At 43.7% G+C, this 21,698-nt stretch overlaps 1 protein-coding gene across 8 annotated transcripts in view; it reads left to right on the top strand.

The window, feature by feature from the left end:
• Window positions 1-21,698, top strand: part of plcb1 (phospholipase C beta 1) — a 751,229-nt gene that overhangs the window by 484,663 nt on the left and 244,868 nt on the right. For all 8 annotated transcript variants that reach the window (XM_068044354.1, XM_068044355.1, XM_068044358.1 and 5 more), the window contains 3 exons: window positions 2,816-2,895; window positions 10,019-10,072; window positions 12,302-12,377. In XM_068044354.1, coding sequence (XP_067900455.1) covers window positions 2,816-2,895; window positions 10,019-10,072; window positions 12,302-12,377 — 210 coding nt within the window. The remainder of the gene's footprint in view (window positions 1-2,815; window positions 2,896-10,018; window positions 10,073-12,301; window positions 12,378-21,698) is intronic.

Genomic DNA, 21,698 nt, shown 5'->3' with positions numbered 1-21,698 from the left:
TGTTGGTCTGTGCGGGGAACAGATTTACCAAATGTGCCACTGAGGGAGCTGGTAAGGCACCTCTCTCCCGAATGCTGGCACAGTTGGTAATTGCACTATCAGCATGGAACTATGCCAGATAGGATCCCAGGTTGAATCCGGCCTGCCTTAAGTTGTCTGATTTTGACTACAGCTACAGATGGGAAGCTCAAATCAGCCTCAGTACTTTCACCGAAAACAGAAAATAATCAACCAGGGTTTCAGTGACACCTGCTGGAAAGTATGTAGATGTTGTTCAAGCATAGCACTGGGCCTAGTTGTAATGCTTTCACAGTCAAGGGGAGAAAATTGTGTGGAAAATAAAATCTAAAATTGATGTAATGGACTTGAGGAGCCAAAGACCTCCTTCTGTGCTGTTATGACTCTATGGCTGGAATTTTAAAGCCCCCCACCCACCCACAGGAGTGGGCTGGTAGTGGGGGTGGGTAGGGGGGTGGGGGCGTCGTAAACTTGAGTGGGAGGTGGTGGGGGGGGGGGGGGGGGGGGTGCCGTTCCTGACACCTTCCTGCCCCTACTGCAATTTTACGAGGGGCGGCGACTGCGGGCAACAGCCCGCCACCCCAAGCCAATCGAGGTCTTTAATTGGCCAATTAACTGCCATTTAAAGGCCTCCTCATGCCGCCACTAGTATATTACCAGCAGTGGGTCGGCGGCTCAGGACCCCCAGGAGACTGCCCAGTAAAACCCGGCGGCCTCCGTGGGGGTGGGTGTGGCGCGCCTCCTGATCGGGCATCCTGAGCCCCACGGAGGGCCCCTCACAGCCCAACCCCCACTGCACAACGCTTTGCTCCCCGCTCCCCCAACCAACCCCCAATGCCTCGCCGGGGCCCAGCCAATTGTCCCCGGTGAGGCCCCAGAAACCTACCTTTTCTCCAGGCCGACATCCACGATCCTGCTGATGGCTGGGTGCAGTCCCAGCAGTGGCACTGCTCCCGGTGTTGCTTCTGGGACTGAGAGCTGCCGGGCCGCTGATTGACCAGCAGCTCCATTAGTCGGGACTTCCTGCCTGAGAGGGGCGGAAATCCCGACCGAGGTTAATTAAGTGTCTGGGGAGTGTAACATCCTGGCATGGCTCCCCAGGCCCAGCAGAGGCAGGCTCGGCCCCAACATTTTGGCCAGTGGGTGGGGCCTCCTGCCCAATGTAAAATTCCAGCCTGTGGCTCTTACGACTATAATGTTGGTTGAAGACCATGATACCTCTCAATCAGAATTCTGGGGTGAGACAAGAGAGGGGAAGATTTCAAAATTACCAAAACTTTATTTTAAACGCAGAGGCTGCGTGTTTATTTTAATTGGAGAGAGAAAAATTACTGATTATACATCTGTTGTAGGTTTTGCTTTGAGTTATGTAAACTTTAGAAAGTCCATTAAGCTCAGAGAGGCAGTGTCCTTCCTCATGGTATTTGAAAATACTGAGCAGGTCAGTCAGTATCAGAGAGAAAGCAGATAAGTTAATATTTCAGGTGTGGCACCTTCTTCAAAACTGGACTAAAAAGAAACAGAACAAAGGGAAGGAGATGAAGACACAGACACACCCATCCTTAAATTGCCTCAGTGGGAGACAGGGGAGGGTTAAAATGGTTGAAGTCATAGTAATATGAGTTATAACATGAAACCGCACCTTATTTTTCTACTAAACTCACCACGACTCTCTGGCCTTAATATTGACTTTATTAACTTTATAACTTCCATTTCTTCTTCAGCAGAATGTATTGATGGGGTGGGAAAGGAGACTATTTGAATGTTGGGAGTTTTGGGGGGGGGGAGGGAAGATTTAATGCCTGGGGTGGGGTTGTACCCTTGATATAAACCTGCTTTTTCAACTCTCAGGCAGCTTTGCGACTGGATCCGACTCCATGTAGCCTAGGTTTTAGTGCTCCCATTTCTACATGCCTTCCCCCCGCCCACCTGTTCCGCATCACTAGCTAGTCACACATTCTTTGTCTCATAAATGTCCTTCATTTCTCCTTATATCTCCTGTTGTCTCAGGCTAAAATCGCTTAAGCCATCATTTAATCAGTTCCTGATTTCCGCTTAAACTGTTGGAAACTGCAAGATCTAATCCACCTTCTTTCATGGCCTTCCTGAACACTTTCAATCCTTGCATGTTGCATTCATCTCCATCACTGAGGGTTAACCATGTCTCTCAAGTCCCAATCACATCATATTTTGCACTTATTGCAACAGCCTTAAATTCAGTTATCTAGTTGCCAATGTCTCTAGCCTTCTTGTATATGAACTTTAATATAGGATGCTCCTATCCTTTGCAGCATTCCTTTTCTTATTTGATCTTGCTGTTATTGATTTATTTTCTTCCTGATTATATTTTGTTTGCCCCTGACCAGTATTATATCACATAAAGGTATACTTCTGAGCTTGATGTCATAGTACTGCAATTGTCATTGTTCCCCCAATACCCATTGTGAAAATTATAGAAGTACAATTGAATTCAAATAGCATTACATAGAATATACAGCACAGACACAGGCCATTTGGCCTAACCAGTTCATGCCAGCGCTTATGCACAGCTCGAACATATCAGAATTGGTATGTCACTCCCATTTGTATTGTTTGATCCATCCAGTGTTATATAAATGCTCTTTAGTAGGGAATTCTGTACGCTGTAACAAAAACGTATATATTATCTATGACAGATATCGTCTCTATGACAGTGCAGATGGCTTAAAGGTGTGGCAGGATCAAGTCTGTTGTCTTCAAAAGTTGGCATAAGAACTACTAACACTTGGAAAATACCTTCCTCTGTTTGTCTTTCCAGGAATGGACTGATGCACTGTTCAGCCTGGCAACTAACCTACTGGCACAGAACAGGTCAAGAGACACTTTATTGCACAAAGTGTAAGTTCGATCATTGTTCTTTTTTGCTTTTTGGTTTCAACATTTTCTAAAACACAGAAAACATCACAACCGTAAAGATTTTGTACCTTTATTCCCACAACTGGAATCAATACCATGGGATTTAGGTTGATGTGTCTCACTGCGTAAATTCGATGTTGTAGATTTTTGGTTTTGTGAGATAATGTGAAACGAATGATGGAGTCTTGACCATCCCATCTTACATCCCTTCTCATTTTTACTTTTCATTGACTTCATAGCTGCCGATTTGCTATCACTTGTTTTGGAGTGTTGACCACTTAGTTTACTTGTCTTTTATTATTTTTAGGCTTCATCATGATCAGTATAATAGGACCCAAATTAAATATGGGAATATTTTGGGGATCTAGGTAACTTGGGCATTTGGTGGAAATATTCCAAATTGACAGATTGTATGACTGTAAGTTTACCCCCCACCCCCAACCTCTCCGGGTCCAGGTAAGCACGGTGGGGGAGGCATAAAATTAGGTGGTGCTGGGGTGTTAGGGTTAGGGTTCATCAGGTGATGAAAGGTCATTGACCTGAAACGTTAACTCTGTTTCTCTTTCCACAGAAGCTGCCAGACCTGCTGAGTATTTCCAGCACTTTCTGTTTTTACTTATGATTCATGGATTCAGTTGTATGAACTGACTCACTGGGTGGCATTTTATGCTTTCCCCTATGGCAGGTTTGGAGGCGGGGAGGGCATTTAATCAGGTGCGACGGTGACGGATGAGGACCCTGCCTCTTCCCGCCTCCACCCCGATTAAGTCTGTAGACGGCCTTCCTGCCCCGCCACCAATTGAGCTCCGTAAGGGGCAATTAATACCCATTAAGGGCCTCTTATTGCCACCACAGGTAGAAGCCCAGCAGCGGGCAGGCCTGTCAGCAGGTGGGGAGCACGACATGCAAACCCGTGTGGGGTTGCTTGTGGTCTCCCGGGGGGTGGGGGTGGTGGGGGCCCCTTTCTAAGGCACTCAGTCCCTGATCGAGGGACCCGGCATTGGGAAGGGGGGCTCCTGCTGAGAGGCATCCCCCTGCCTCTGATTGGCCGGCAGTTCTTGGCGGGCGAGAGGTCCCGGCCGCAGGGTGCTGATCCCGGGAATGTCCTGCTCAAGTGCCTGATTGGCCCGTCATTCAACGGGCCTTTCCTAAAGGAGGAAATGCGGTCTCTCGCTGGTTGCCCAGCCAGCGGCCAAGACCCCACATTTGCCTCCATAAAAATCCCCCCATTGTGATTAACTTTGTAATAGCATTGAAGCAGCCATTTCCACAGATGGAAAACAACTGATGTACATAAAGCAACTGGGAGCAAACTGCCAATAAAATTGCTCCTAAGCATATTTGAAATAAAGTGATTTCAAGACAACACACTAAACCATAGTTTGATCAGGCCTACAGGACTTACAGATATGAAGAGGTAGCATGGTACCAGTGGCATAAGCAACCATGTTAACAGACTCGCCATGTGTTTACTGTGATTTGAGAATAAATAAGGAAAATTTTACTTGATTATATCTCTTCTTTGCTTGTTGTCAAGTTCTGAAGTGGCTGATTAATCAAAGTATGATTACACATTAAGCTGTTGCTGTCAAATCGTGCATGAATTAATGGAGATGTCGACTGTATCCAAAAGCTATAAATCTTATACCACAGCAAACACCAAAACAGGACTTTTGAATGACTCTTTGCTTCCAAATCACAACCAAATGATAGAGGCAAATGATAAGAAACATAGATGTTATTCCAGCCATGTTAACATCAGGGTTTGTGACTGAAAACATCACTTACTGCTTTTGGTGAAAGTAAGTTATTAAGGACACACAAAGTCATTGTCTGACTAATCAAGATGTGTATATTTGAATCAGTACGATCCTTTTTAAGTTCTTTCTCTTTGGAGTGAAGAAGCAGAACTTGCCCATTGGATGGAAAATTGCAAATATTGGGCCCAATATTTATCGGGAGATGGGGAGGGGTGGAGCAGCACGGGCAAAACACAGTAAGGCTGGGATATGGAGGCACTGCCAAATTTAACAGATTTTTCCCTTCTGACGTTGGGAAGACAATTGTTACACCTTACTCAACTGACTAACAAGTCCTTTGGTCAGAGGTGGAAAATTGTATCAGTCTGTGTCTAGCTTTGTGTAGTGTCGTCTGCCACCCATTATTTACACATTTTAGGTTGCAAGATGTGAAAGAAATCACCCCTTCTCTGCATAGTGTGGGAGAGCTTTTTCTGGGTAGTTTTTACTGATTCTTTAGTGGCTATACAATAGCTGCATTGCAGCAGAACTGTCACCTTGAAGCAATAGTTTAAAATGCTGATTTGATTTTGCAATCCTGTCAGAGGTTCTAAACGCTGATTAATAAATTTATTCTTGCCAACGCGCATGGCGATTAGCATTGACAGATATAATTAGCCCTGTTAGACTGCTGTGATAATATTTGATTATAATTTGAAATAAAAATAAGTGGAATGAAAATATTACAAGTTATATGTCACACACTCTCCTTGTGTTTGCCTGACTCCTGTGGTGGAAACAGGGATGGTCGATTCAACACTTAAGTCGTATTTTAGTTATCTCCCTCCATTTATAGCACCATTGAATTTGGACTTCACTCCAAATTTAACCAACTGTGCCCTTAATAAAACTCTGACTTGGTGCATATTTTCCCAGAAATTAGTTTGCACTTATTTTTGCAGACTAATTACCACTTTGCAGTACCCCAAATTTCTCCAGACACCTTCTGGATGGTTGAAGCAGCTTGTTCTGTAGTTCCTCCCAAACCTTGCAGTAAATATGGCTGCTACCATTATGTAATCCCATACAAACCACAATCAGCTTCTGTGTGATAAGGCTGCTTAAGTATGCCAATAAACAATTCTTGTTGTCAGACTACTGCTGTTGCAATCTTATGTGCTGCATTTTTAATCTGGTCCCAGTTCCAAACTTTGTTTCCTAGCTACAAACTCCATCCCTCTCCCTGGCAACTGTCTGAGTTTAAGCCAGCCTGTTCACGACCTTGGTGTCATATTTGACCCCGAGATGAGCTTTCAGCCTCATATTCGTGCCATTGCTAAGAATGCCTATTTTCACCTCCGTAACCTCGCAGACTTCCGCCCTGTTTGAGCTCATCAGCTGCTGAAGCCCTCATTCATGCCTTCATGACTTCAAGACTTGACGATACCAATGCACTCCTGGCTTGTCTCCCATATTCTACTCTCGGTAAATTTAAGGTCATCCAAAACTCTGATGTCCATGTCATAACTTGCAGCAAGTCTCATTCCCCTATCACCCCTGTGCTTGCTGACCTAGGTTGGCTCCCGGTCAAGCAACATCTTGATTTTAAAATTCTCATTTTGTTTTCAAATTCCTCCATGACCATGCCCATTCCTATCTCTGTAATCTCCTCCAGCCCCACAACCCTCCAAGATATCTCTGCTCCTCTAATTCTGGCCTCTTGCACATCCCTGATTTTAAACGCTCCACACCGTGCCTTCAGTTGCCTAGGCGCCAAGCTCTGGAATACCCTCCCTAGACTCTCCGTCTCTCCACCTCACTTTCCTCCTTTAAGACACTCCTTAAAACCTACCTTTTTGACCAAGCTTTTGGTCATCTAACCTAAGATCTCCTTTTGCAGCTCAGTGTCCTATTTTGTTTTATAATGCTCCTGTGAAGCACCTTGGGGCATTTTATTATGTTAAAGGCGCTATATAAATATAAGTTGTTGAAAGGGGCATTGAGGACATCATTCAAAGTCACACTATGATGTAAGGCATAATTCACACGCAGGCCTCCATGAGCTATTACAGAAATGCACCCATTATAACTGAAAATAATAGATCTCATTGTGAGACGCATACACAAGAGACTGAACATTTCCGATGCACTCGGGGAGTAGAAATTGTAGTATTATTTGGCATAGTACCACACTTTAAATGTTGAAAAAGTATCATAAGTTAATGGCTGTGTTTGCTGACAACGCAACCACTAGGTTCAAGTTTATCCAGATAGGAATGAGGGAAAGTACTGATTCCATCCCATGCCCAGAATTAACTCAAATTGCCCCAGATCTGCGCAGTCTAGTTACCCTATGAACACATACGTCATAAGTTGCAAATCTATCAAGTACATCTCAATCTGCAGAATGTTAAATTGGTGGAATTCAGGGGATTGATTGGAGTGAAAGGCCAGGTTTCTGTAAAACTGGGAAATCAGCTGATTTTATTTATCAGCTTGGGGTTCTTGTGTGCCATTGTTGATGTTCTCATTGACATTATTGGATGTCGAGGCTTCACTGTTAATGCAGGACTGTTGATTGATATATACAATACATTTGTTACGACCAGGTGAGAAAGGGGTCTAGGGGTCCCTCACAGCCTTCACTTGGTCTTACTGTAATTTTAAAGACACCTTGTTTTTAAGCTCCCCTTTGATGAATCCTTGTTCACTGACTTCCAATTATAAGGCAAAGAAACCAGCACAAACAGGTTTTCTTAGGTTTAAAGAAGAAAAGTTGAAATTTATTAAACTTAAACTCTAATTCGGTTAACGCCTATGGATACACGACGCGCCCACATTAGCATGCATAGGCGATACACACATGCAAATAGAGACTGAAAAGAGCAGAAGAAATAAAGTGAAAAAGTTTGAGGCAATATCTGAAGTTATTTTGTTCCAGTTCTTCGAGCTTATTGTAGAGTCCTTGATTCTGGTAGATCTTGCTTTTCGTTGGGGCCCAGTATTCTTCTTAAACCTTGTTCGCTGTAAGAGACTTTTCTCTCTTGGGGTTCATGTGTCTTCAGTGGATTCAGAGGCTTGTGAGAAAGAGATGGGAGCAGACAGACGGGGAGGCTGTGGCGAGCCAGCCAGGAGAGATCTCAGTTCAGGAGCATTCTGCTTTCTACCCAAACTGTTTGTACAAATTCAAAAAACTCAGGTTGCCCAGCAGGTTAGTCATGTGATTGGCAGGTTTGACCATGTCCATTTGTGTATTCGGCCATCTTAGCAATCAACCTGGAATGCAAGCACCCCCACCTTCAACATCTGGTGATCAAAAGTCCATTGTGGGTTGAATATGTCAGGGAATGGTCCTTTGTTCTTTCCAAGCACCGTCTGTTAATATGCAAATGTCTTTCCAGCCAAGGGTTCATTGTGAGTTGAATGTGTCACGGAATGGCTGCTTTGTCCTTCCAAACACTGTCTGTCAATATGCAAATGTCTTTCCAGCCAAGATCTGGCATTTGTTTAAAGCAAGTCCTTTCTTCACTTCAACAACAGTTTGAAATGTAATGTCCATGTGGCAAAATTAATATGCCTCATGCTTGGCAGGTAGGGGCCTGCATGACACATTGTATACTTGAAATCTAAATTAACATCTCATGAAGCTGCCTGTGGTAGAATTTATTCTTGTGACATGACAGTGGTGACAGTGAGGCAGTTTGAATATTAATGAGTTCTCTGAACTATAAATAGAATTAACTCAAGAAATGCACTTTAATATTAAAAGGGGTCTTTGAAACTCAGCAGCACATTTTGTTTATGTGAAGATGCAACAATGCTTTCACAACAGTAGGAATAACAATGCATTGAATATATAAATTAATCATGTTGTATACAGTACATTTTATAGGGTATGTACTTTGTTAATGGTTAATGTATATGTGTTAGAATATGATAAAGACTAAAGTAATCCAGCCTAATTGGAAAGATTGGTATTTTTGACTGACATCATCTCATTGTATCATGACTGAAGTCAAAAGTCACAATGTGTTTTTTATTCTTTCATGGGATGTGGGCATCGCTGGCAAGGCCAGCATTTATTGCCCATCCCTAATTGCCCTTGAGAAGGTGGTGGTGATCCAACTTCTAGAACCACTGCAGGCTGTGTGGTGTAGGTGCATCTACAGTGCTGTTTGGGAGGGAGTTCCAGAATTTTGACCTCGTGACAATGAAGGGATGCCAATATAGTTCCAAGTCAGGATGGTGTGCGATTTGGAGAGGGACTCGCAAGTGGTGGTGTTCCCATGCTGCCTTGTCCTTCTAGGTGGTAGAAGTCACAGGTTTGGAAGGGCTTACAAAGAAGCCTTGTTGAGTTGCTCCAATGCAACTTGTAGATGGCGCACCCTGCAGACACAGTGCGCCGGTGGTGGAGGGAGTGAATGTTTAAGGTTAGACAATGCCCCTCTACTTGTCAGATAAGGCAGAAGTCTGTGAGTGTAGTGGGAATAGAGTAAGGTGTAGTCACAGACCTTACAATAGAAAAGGTCAAAATAAGTGAATTGTCTAAAATACAATTTATAAATATGATTGGAAGGGTGTTCAAGCCAGTTGCATTCATAAGATGTTTATAAAATGTTTCAGCTTCCCTCTTTTGGCCTTCTGAACTTCTAGATTGTGACAGAGCCCCAAAACTTACTCTTGATTATTATGTTCTTGATAATGCATACACTTTGGTATGTCACAAAGCAAGACGGATTGTGAGATGAAGCAGCTAGCTCAGATTTTAATTCAATACAGAACCATCTCGTGGACAGGCTGTGCAATTGTCAGTCTATCTAAACATATTTAAATAGCAGCTGCCTCTCTGGGAGCTGGAAAATAGTGGGCGAGTCAGCAGCGACTGAGCCAGTTGTGACTTTTATTGTAAATAAGTATCATTGTGAAGATGTAAGGTTGTATTTCACTTACTGAAAGAACCAAAGGGGTCTAAGATGTTCTGTAACAGTAATATTTTGAGTAAGTGATGTGTGCATTTCAATATATAATGTTACTTTTCCGTGTATTCCACATATGCTGCATGCATTTGAGTGAGTGAATTTCTGTGTGTGATATATTCATGTTATTATATATATCTGAATTCAGTGTAGGTTTGTACAGACAAATGCTCCCAGGAGCTCTTTATTTAAATCATAACAAACTTTAGTATCCACATATATAAAAATGGAAAAATTGGAAAATATAAAATTAATTCACTCCATTGTGTAGTTTTCAGAAGAGTATTATGGTATTTGGATTTTTAAAATACATTTCAAAGAAAAGTTTAAAATGAATAGTTGGCAAGAAATGTAAACAGCCTATCAAACAAATAGTGCTCTGTTTTATAGGTACACCAAGCTGAAGCTTCAGACAAACCAAGATGCCCGAATCCCTGTGAAAAAGTATGTGCTTCTACATTGCCATCTGGGCAGAGCTGACCATTTCATAATCTTTTGAATACGATATGTTGTTGGGGCAGAGGCCTGTAATTATATCCCATAGTTTCCGCCAATGGCTCAGTTGATAAGTATGAATCTGAGTGAGAAGGATCAGTAAGATCCCAGACCGCAGCTAAAGTACTGTGTACAGTTCTGGTCACATTACAGAAAAGATCTGATGACATGAGAGAGGGTACAGAGGAGATTTATGAGGATGTTGACAGGAATGGGAAATTTTAGCTATGAGGAAAGATTGGATCGGCTGGAGTTGTTTTCTTTGGAACAGAGGAGGCTGAGGGGAGATTTAGTTGAGGTGTATAAAATTATGAGGGGCCTAGGTAGAATGGATAGGAAGGACCTATTTCCCCTAGCAGAGAGGTCAATAGCCAGGAGGGCATAGATTTAACTAATTGACAGAAAGATTAGAGGGGAGTTGAGGAATGATTTTTTTTCACCCAGGGGTTGGTGGGGATCTGGAACTCACTGCCTGAAAAGGTGGTAGAGGCAGAAACCCTCATCGCATTTAAAAAAACACTTGGATATGCACTTGAGGTGCCATAACCGACAGGGCTATGGACCAAGAGGTGAAAGGTGGGATTAGGCGAGATAACTTTTTTGGCCACGCAGTCACGATCTGTCGAATGACCTCCTTCTGTGCTGTAGATTTTTCTGTTTCAATGTCAGATTGCTGTTTTGTGCTGAGTCAGACAACCTCAATTGGGGCAATGCTGATAGCTTCACAATTGGCCTCACAATCTCAAGCTGGGCCGAGGAAGAATCAGCTGCTGTTCCTGCTTCTAATTGTCATTCAGTGATTCCTGTTGGAAGATACTGGTGTGGACTTCAGACAAAGACAGGATCAGATTTCTTTGAGCCACCCGTTTAGTTGAATAGCCTGCCACCATTCATTGACTAGACCTATGCATGAAGAGTCAACACTCAGATAAGGTACTGGAGGGCAGCTTGTGCCTGTGGGGCCCATGATCTGGTGAAAGTCAGCACCCAGCAGGGGCAGCACAGTGGCGCAGTGGTTAGCACCGCAGCCTAACAGCTCCAGCGACCCGGGTTCAATTCTGGGTACTGCCTGTGTGGAGTTTGCAAGTTCTCCCTGTGTCTGCATGGGTTTCCTCCGGGTGCTCCGGTTTCCTCCCACAGCCAAAAGACTTGCAGGTTGATAGGTAAATTGGCCATTATAAATTGCCCCTAGAATAGGTAGGTGGTAGCGGAATATAGGGACAGGTGAGGATGTGGTCGGAATATGGGATTAGTGTAGGATTAGTACAAATGGGTGGTTAATGGTCGGCACAGACTCGGTGGGCTGAAGGGCCTGTTTCAGTGCTGTATCTCTAAAAAATCTCTAAATCTCTAGATGGAGAGAAATTTCATGGGAACCGATACTGCATTCAGCAATTTTGTAATGAGTTAAATAGTTGGTCGAGTTCCAGGATACATGATAATCATAAATCTAGACAAAATAACCAATATTCTGGTTGTATTTTTTTTGTATCCTCCAGATATTATTTTGTTTCAATTTTTTTATGTTTATAGAAGAAAACTCACTCTGTTTTGTTCTAAGTCTTCCATGACGTACCCTGGGTTTAAGGGCAGGCTGGCAACCTATATTTAGGCCTCTGCGTAGCCAGGCGCCAGAGATTGGCCTGTGATCGTTTGTGTTTTACTGACCCATGGGCAGTGGTTGGTTGCTATTTGACAGTTCGTTTAGACTGGGACAACTGAGGTCAAAACTACATAGGGAATGTAGGTATGAACCTAAACCATTGCACGAATGCTCTGTGGCTATTGCACACCGATGCTTCACATCTTCTATTTTGAAATTATTTCAGAACAATCTCATCCTTGTATTCTTCCTTTGAAATTCAGAATCCATTCAACTATGCACAAACAGCTGTAACTATCCATATAGGGTAGCAGATCAGAGTTGAGCGGCAAGGATGGATGAATACGCTTGAGTTTTGCTTTATAACCTTTGGAGAATATGCAGTATTTACGTAGAGTTTCCTTTCAGTCGAATAAATGGGTGGGGTAGACTCGATGTAACAGTAGATTGTAAATGGGCTGTAGACTGGGTCAAAGGGCATTTTCTTGACCACTGTTTTTTTTTAGTGCATTATAAACACGTTTAAATTCAAGCATCACCAATGTTGTAATTTTCTTTCTTTTTTTCCTATGCAGCATTTTCCGCATGTTTTCTGCAGACCGAAAACGAGTAGAAACTGCGTTAGACTCCTGTGGTCTTCCTTCTGGCAGAGTAAGCACTTCAGCCATCAACCTTGTTCTCAGCAAATTGTTGAAGGCAACAGTAGATCTATTTGTTTTTCTAGCTAGCCACTCTATGAGATTGCATTTTTTTTTTCCAGAACTTTTTTGTGCAACCTCTGTTGTATATTTTCAGTGGCAACTTCATTTTAATCTTGAGATCTTATCTGCAACAGCAAACCATCACTGTAGGATATATTTTCCTCTGTGTTTGTAGAGCTACAGAAAAATTATCTCACTAAACTGTCATTATAAAACAATAAATGTCTTGTGAAAGAATTTAAAGCAATCATTAAAAGTGAATTTCACCTCTATGAAGAAATCTGCAGCTAGTATACAATACAATATTTCTTAATCAATGTAACATTTCCACTTCTTTGCATCTTCATCAACATAATACATCCAATTACTCTAGAGATGTATGAATACCCTAACAATTATGACCTTAAGAAATTTCCAGGATTGCAATTGGAGGGAATCTCATGATTAAAATTTTAAGAATCAGACAATTCAAATTCCTGTATAATTCTACTTTATTTTATGTGTTCCGAAGAAGGGTCACTGACCCGAAACGTTAACTCTGCTTCTCTTTTCACAGATGCTGCCAGACCTGCTGAGTGGTTCCAGCATTTCTTGTTTTTATTTCAGATTTCCAGCATCCGCAGTATTTTGCTTTTATTTTATGTGTTGTTGTGCATTGAGAGAAGTGGCTTGGAGGAATTATTTAACTAAATATGTTTGAGGGAGCTCAATTCATGGGCACTTTTGCAGTGATGAGACCTTCTGAAGCATCATTGAGTTTAACTGGCTGAATACCAGATCTCTCTCACCCACTAATTATGCATGAAGAGGTAGTCATTTTGTCGGCATTATTAGAGTGGGCACGAACTTTTTGCCCAGGCAGAACCCAAACTGAGCATTGGTGGGTAAGTTATTGGCGAGTTAGTGCCACTTGATAGCACTGATGACAATTCCATCCGTCACTTTGCTGATGATTGAGAGTAGGCTGATAGGGCGGTAATTGGTCGGTTTGGATTTGTCCTGCTTTTGTGAACAGGACAGACCTGAATAATTTTCCACATTGTTGGGTAGATGCCAGTCTTTTAGCTGTAGAGGAATGGCTTGGTTAAAGGACCAGCTAGTTTTGGAGCACAACTCTTCAGCCAGGCTTCTGTCAGGCAGTGGCCTTTGCTATGTTCAGTGCACTGAGTCGTTTCTTGATATCACATGGAGTGAATCTAATTGGCTGAAGACTGGCTTCTGTAATAGTTGGGGACTCAGGAGGAGGTTGGGAAAAGATTATCTACTCGGTATTTCTGGATGAATATGGGTGCAAAGACTTCACCATTGTCTTTTGCACTCACGTGCTGGGTTCCACCATCATTGAGGATGGGGATGTTCACGGAGCCTCCTCCTCCTCCTGTTATTTGCTTAATTCTCCGCCACTATTCACAACCGTTTGTAGCAGTGCCTCAGGGCTTTGACCTGATCTGTTGATTACAGATCATGTAACTCTGTTCACAGCATGTAGGTAGTCCTGTGTTGTAGTTTCACCTTACTTTCATCTACGCCTGGTCTGTTTCTGGTATCCTCTTCGCTCCTTATTGAGCTAGGGTTGGTCACCTGACTGGATGGGGATAGTGCGAGGGACATGCTGGGCCATGAGATTATAGATTGTAATAGTATGCTGCTGCTGACTTTGTTTAACATGAAGGAATGAGACTTCAAGAGGTCCAGAGTCAATGTTGAGTACTCCCATGCCCACTCCCACCTGACTGTATACCACTGTGCCAGTGGGACGGAATATTCACCGGGCTGGAGGAGTATTATATGATTCTGTGAGTATGCTTGTATCATGGGCTGCTGTCTAGTCTGTAAGACAGCCCTCCCAACTTTGGTTCCAATTCCTAGATGATAGTGAGAAGAACTTTGCATGGTTGACTTTATCATGGGTCTGATTCAATGGGGGGACTTCTATCCTGGTGGCAGAGGTCTCAATGTCTGGAGAAACCGACGCCAAGATCCCTGCGCGCTTATTCTCTGGAAGGCCTGCCAAATTTAGTGCTAATCTGGCACTTAAGCGGATAGTGGCGGGCCTTTCACAGGATCGCCGTAAGTCCCACTCTTGCCGAGCTGCGGGCCAATCAGAGGCTGGCAGCTGCAGCGCCACTACAGAGGCGGTGGTTGCTGCTGCAGGTGCACCTAGCAGAGGCCAAGGAGCGTCGGTGGAATCAGGCCTCTTGTACATCAGGGCGGGGGGGGGGGGCGTCTTGCGAGGTGGGGGTAGCAAGAGGGTGGAGCGGGGTTGGCAGCAAGGGCAAGGAGGTGGACCTCAGTAGGCCCCCCCACTTCCCAATGCTGGGTTCCTCGTTCAGGCACTGTGCCTTTTAAAAAGGGAACCCTTCCCCTACCCCAGAGCCAGGTAGCAGCCTGCATGGTTTTTCGTACCATACTTCCCGTGGTTTGACAGGACCGCCTGCCGCATGGCTAATTGCGGCTGCCGCGGGAAGAGGCCCTTAATTGGGGATTAATTGTTCAGTTAAGGGCCTCAATTGGCAATGGGGCGGGAAGGTTGTTCACAGGTCTTCCCACCCGAGACGAAATTTTGGCGGAGGTGGGATGGTGCGGGACCCCCATCCCACCTGATTTTATGCTCTCGCAGCCTCCAAGCCCGTTGCAGGGAGAGCATAAAATTACCCTCAATGTCTGTGTCACAGCCGAGTGGTCTGTTTGGTTTTATTCTTCTTAGCAGTTTAATCCAATTAAGTGGCTTGCTAGGTCACGTCAGAGGGCATTTAAGAGTAAACTATGTTGATATAGGCCTGGAGTCACATATAGGCCCGAGTGTATGAGGAAGGCAGGTTTCCTTCCCATAAGGACATTAATAATCTTGTTAAGTCTTTACAACAATTGAACGCTTAGTAGTCACTTTTACTGACACCAGATCTTTATCCTTGTGCCATTTATTTGGAGCTCACAGATGAGAAATGTTCAAAGAGGCTGTGCCTTGATAGGAATCCAACCTGAGTCATGGAATGAGCCTTGTCAGAAACGAGCAACATCTGCACAGCAGTGGCAGTGAAAATGGCCACTGCATTAAACTTCTACAGCACTGAGCGTTGCCAGGGACCAACAGGACATTCCACTCATATCAGCCAGTACGTGGTTGACTGCTGAGACAATCAGATACCAGATGCTCACTTTCTCCGTGTGTCAGCATACGTCAAGTAGAGCATTGGCACACAGCTCCAGCTGGAGAGGCAAACTCAGTGTTCTAAGTCATGTGTCATTCCCAAGAACGATTGCAAGTGTATCACCTATTATGCACCTGCAAACAGTGCCATCCCTTTTATCAACAGAAGGGGTTTGTGCCTCCCTCAACATTTAGATGGCATGCAGCCACTGGAAATACAAATTACGCAAATTGATGCCTGCTTTTCCAGAGAGAAGCTCACGATGCATTCGTCAAGACTCAAAGACTCAAACTGTTCAATCAATTGTCTGTTCCTGAGAAAAGACAAACTTCCAGTGTGCTGTTATGATCTGAGATGCGCTTCCTGACAGGGCATTGGAAGCAGGTTCAATAAGAACTTTCAAAAGGGAATTGGATAAATACTTGAAGATGAAAAATTTGCAGGGCTCTGGGGAAAAGGCAGGGGATTGGGATTAATTGAATAGCTTCTTCAAAGAGCCAGCAGAGGCATGATGGGCTGAATGGCCTCTTTCTGTGCTGTGTCTTTCAATTATATTGGAATACCAAGGGTACTTGCACCAACTGGGTGACACCTTTGCAGAATTCTTTGGCCTTACAGGAAAGCGCCTTGAATGACACATTTTGGCAGAATTTTAGCATGCTGAATGCTGCATAATATTCCCACTTGAAAGAGGCAATACGCATGTTCAGCAATGAGTAGCTGCTGACAGAGGATGAGATGGGAACATGATCCCTTGCAGAACATGAGCCAGTGCCCAATGGGTCACAGGGCAACAAGCACTAATCAGTGATTTATTTTGAGGCCTGCACACAGCATTTTTTGTAAATTGGAAGAGTTGAATGCAGAACTATAAATATATTTTATCCAGAATTGCACAAATGTGTCTTTTTGGTACAAGACTGTATGTGGATTTTTTTTATTTTGAACAGTACAATTGCAATTATTAGTGAGGAATATTTGCTTTTACAAATGTACAGGTGAATGTGTGAAATAAACTCTGGTTTTCTCTTATTGTGCATTATGTACTAATGTACTGTATTTTTTCCCCCTGTATTGCTCTGAAGAATTCCTGACAGGAACTGAAGGATCTGTTTCTGATTTCACTGGCAGTTCTCCCTTACTTTTTGTAGACACATATGGTCCTACATGTGTGTTAGAATATAGCCTCTACTATTGCAGATGCATTAAACAACATGCTTTGCAGTCTCGCGTCTGTCATTTGCTCACAGACTGTTGCTGGCGAAGGACCAGCATTGACTTGGCAGCTCCCGGTTGCTGTGTTTCTGCATGTGCGCTGCGGCTGGAGGTTGAGTATCTCTCTGCTCCGAAAGTCCTGTGAGTTTGCCACATCCCTCGGACATGGCTTTGTCCAGTGTGTTTCCAAGCATATTGAAAACTAGTCTTCATCACAATAAGGGTACAGTGCTGAAAAATGCTCCACCTGTGATTACTCCTGATGTGCCTGAGGGTGTCCTCTGAAAATGCTACTGATGCTGAATACTGTTCAGTAGCAGTCTGCAGGGCAGCAAATCCTTGTCTGTCACTGTCCACAAGTAGATGGTAAAATCTTCACTTCTACCTAGTCCACCTTGCAATGTCTTCTTCAGTGAAGAAGTGACTTGCTCACCAATTCGGGTCATTTCATCATTGGCTCCATGAAATGGACACCTGACAATACTCTACCTTCACAGAGCAAAATGCTTTACATTCTACCTCACCCCGTTTCTTAGCTCTGCTGCCACATCAACCTAACCTGAATTGCATGGGACTAATTTTAAATGGGTGGGTTGGGGTCGAGTGAGATGTTAAAACTTAAAATCTCAAACCTGATACCGTCCAGCCCACTTACGGCTCTTATGGAGGTGGCACCAGGGGCGGGCAGGCTATTTAAATATTTTTAATGCGGTTAGCAGCCTCACATTTACAGGTTTAACTCTGGCCAGCCGGGTTTCCCAGGCCTTGGGAAACCTAGCAGCTCATGGGAGGCGAGGACAGCTTTGTGAAAAGCTAAGTCCCCTTACAGCACTGCTTCTGGGCCAGGAGGGGCAGGAGTGCTTCCCTCCACCCTCGCCCCACCAAGCTTACCTCTTTCCCTGGGATCGGGCAATCCCCACTCACTAGATTCCCCCCCAACCCCGGCATCCAAAGAGCCATTCCACAGGGGTGGGAGAATTAGACGACCAGACCCCACCCGCTATGCTACCACTTGCGGCAGGCTCCTTACATGTAGCTGCAGCTTGCTGTGGAGTGCTGGAGTGTTCCGAGTCTGTCAATCAGACTGACTTCCAGGCGGGAATCCTGTTAAAACTCCATAGCATGCCGGGAAACCTGGACCTCTGGGTTTCCCAAACGAAACTGCATCCCAAAACGCACCCGTCAATATTGGGTTCTATGTATCGGGACTGGTGTCTGCTGTAGACTGCTGAGCTGAGCATGATGGTCCCATATTACTGTGTACAGTACTGGTCTCTTTATTTAAGGAAGGATGTAAATTCATTGGAGGTAGTACAGAGAAGGTTTACTAGACTAATATCTGGAATGGGCGGGCTGTCTTATGAGGAAAGATTGGACAGGCAAGGCTTGTATCTGCTGGAATTTAGAAGACTAAGAGGCGACTTGATTGAAGCATATAAGATCCTGAGGTGTTGTGACAGGGTGGATGTGGAAAGGATGTTTCCCCTTGTGGCAGAATCTAGAACTAGGGGTCACTGTATAAAAATAAGGGGTCGCCCATTTAAGACAGAGATGAGGAGAAATTTTCTCTCTCAGAGGGTCATGAGTCTTTGGAATTCTTTTCCTCAAAAGGTGCTGGAAGCAGAGTCTTTGAATATTTTTAAGGCAGCGGTGGATAGATTCTTGATAAGCAAGGGCGGGGGGTGGTGGGGTGGTGGGTGGAAGGTTATCAGGGGTAGGTGGAAATGTGGAGTAATCAGTTCAGCCATGAGGTGGCTCGAAGGACCGAGTGGCCTACTCCTGCTCCTAATTCGTCTGTTCGTACATGTTTGTATGGTTTCCTTCTCTGATATTTGTGAACTTTCTGTGAAATAATACCAACTCAATAGTGCATGCTGTTTTTCAGTGGCAGAGTACAAACATTTTTTGCACCAGATGACTGTGAGCATTAGTACCCTTCTCACCATATATGCAATTATCATTTGGCAAACCAGGAATGCTCTCATGTCTACAAACCTCAGTGTTTGTCCATGCAGTATACAGTTCCTAGCCAGTAATTTCCATGATCACTTCCTCATAGGAGGTGAAAGTTTCTTTTATTTGTCGATTGCCAGTACCAGCGCCTAATGGTGGGGGTGTGGGGTCATGACTGAGCATCTCTCCTCTCCACTACACCCATCGTTTTGAGGTTCGCCAACATTGCTTTGGTAGATCACTTCTATTTGACTCCCAGAAGCAACGATCACATATCTTTGGCCTCCAGGTTCATCCTACAAGTTTGTGCATTTCCCAGTTGGCTTTCAGCTTAGGTAACTGCATTCCCCAATTCCCAGCTCAGTTCCCTTCCTGCCAAGTCAGATATATCTTCCATTTGTCCACCTCTGGCACTGGTGCCACCTGTTCAAAAGCAAGAAAGACAGACATGCATTTATATAGCACCTTTCACGACTACAGGACGTCCCAAAGTGCTTTATAACCAATGAAGTACTTCTGAAGTGTAGTCACAGTTGTCAAGTAGGAAAGATGGCATGCAGAGCAAGCTCCCACAAACAGCAAGGTCTTAATGACCAGATAATCTGTTTTTTGTGATGTTGATTGAGGAATAAATATTGACCAGTGCCCTGGGGATAACTCCCCTAGTCCTCTTCAAAATAGTGCCACAGGATCATTTATGCCCACCTGAGAGGGCAGACGGGGCCATAGTTTAAGATTTCATTCAAAAGGTAGCACTTACGATAGTGCAACACTCCCTCAATATTGCAGCTGAGCTGACTACACTATTCAGTCTGCTGGTTTACTTCCATCTTCAGCTTATGAAGTATTTTCCATTTATATATATATACATACACATAGTTACTGAACAATTCTTCCCAGCTATTAGTAAGCAAGAATGTCTTTTCTAGGCTGTTTTAATATTCCTGAAATTTCTTCATTACCTCCACCGATGGCACTGTACTGGCTAACTGTGGGCCATCAATGTTTTCTTTTAAACTATTTAGGCTGGCATGACTGGCACAGTCATATCTTTGAATAGGAATTTCTTTCTTTTAATTTGTTTGTTGCCATCGCTGGCCAGGCCAGCATTTATTGCCCATCCCTAATTGCCCTTGGCAATTGAGTGGCTTGTTAGGCCATTTCAGGGGGCAGTTCAGAGTCAACCACAGTTGGAGTCACATGTAGGCCAGACCAGATAAGGACAACAGATTTGCTTCCCTAAAGGACATTAGAGAACCAAACGGGTTTTTACAACAATCGACAATGGTTTCATGGGCACCATGAGACTAGCTTTTTTAATTCCCAGCCTAATTGAATTCAAATTTCACCACCTACCATGGTGGAATTAAACCCAGGCCCTCAGACAGTAGCCTGGGTTTCTAGTCTAGTGACATTACCACTACGCCACGGCCTCCCCACTAATCTCTACCAATATAAGATAATTGGTTCTCAATCCTATAAATAGTAATGTAATCTCCTTCAATCTTTAGACTTTAAGTACTAACCTTGGGGTCAACTAATCAAGTCATCATGATTTACTTTATCTATACTTCTATATCTTCTTTGTTGGTGGCATCTTGCACGATATGGTCAATTTATGGACAGGCTCCCTACTGGGATAGTGGAAGCAGTTAGTAGGAATTAATTCAAAAGCAAATTAGGTAGATTTCTTTCAGAAAAGAACATTTTGAGATACAGACTATGAGTAATTTGAGACATGACACGTGCCAAGTGTAACATGCGTGCGAGGAACAGCTGCCTTGGTATCTGTGATTCCCAAAACCCTTCACCACTGGGGTTTTCCTCACATTATGCAAGAAAGAAAGACAGACTTGTATTTGTATGGTGTCTTTCACTTCCTCAGGATGTCCCAAGGTGCTTTGCAGCCAAAGAGGTACTTTTGAAATGGGGTCACAGTTGTAACGTATGAGATCCACCAACTAATTTGCACACAGCAAACCACCACGACCAGCAATGTGATAATGACTAGACAGTGGTTTTTAGTGATGTCAGTTGAGGGATAAATATTGGCCAGGAAAATGAGAAGAACTCCCTTATTCTTCAAAATAATGTTCTTGGATATTTTATGTCCAACTGAGAAGGCAGTTGTTGACTAACTGATAGAGATTGATTCCTATCATCAGTAATCAATTATCTTTAGTAAATAGCTACATTATTGTTATATCATGTGACTACCAGAATGGAAGGCTAACTTGGTGGACCTTGGTCTTTCTACATCCAGCAATTCCTAAGCCTCTATCGGCTTGGACCTTTACCTTGACGTTTCAAAATATGCAGATGTAGTGCTATTAAAGGCTTTAAGAAAAACCTTCCCGATCCAAACTGAACCAGGAAAACCTTGCATTTAGCTTATAATAATCAAACTGTTTCATTTTCCAAAAGTTACATATGAATTAGGAGGAGGAGTAGGCCATTCGACCCTTCGAACCTACTCCACCATTCAAGGCTGAACTGACTACTCCACATTTCCACCTACCTCCGATAACCTTCCACCACCACCCCCCCCACCCCCCCCCACTTGCTTTATCAAGAATCTATCTACCTCTGCCTTAAAAATATTCAAAGACACTGCTTCCACTGCCATTTGAGGAAGAGAATTCCAAAGACACACGACCCTCTGAGAGAAAAAATTTCTCCTCATCTCTGTCTTAAATGGGTGACCCCCTTATTTTCAAAAAGTGACTCCTAGTTCTAGATTCTGCCACAAGGGGAAACATCCTTTCCACATCCATCCTGTCAAGACCCCTCAGGATCTTATATTTTTCAATCAAGTCGCCTCTTACTCTTCTAAATTCCAGCGGATACAAGCCTAGCCTGTCCAGTCTTTTCTCGTAAGACAGCCCACCCATTCCAGGTATTAGTCTAATAAACCTTCTTTGTACTGCCTCCAACACATTTACATCCTTCCT

This window comes from Heterodontus francisci, chromosome 13, assembly GCF_036365525.1.
Source record: "Heterodontus francisci isolate sHetFra1 chromosome 13, sHetFra1.hap1, whole genome shotgun sequence".
Classification (NCBI taxonomy): Eukaryota; Metazoa; Chordata; class Chondrichthyes; order Heterodontiformes; family Heterodontidae; genus Heterodontus; species Heterodontus francisci.
This window is presented reverse-complemented; position numbering and strand designations above follow the sequence as displayed.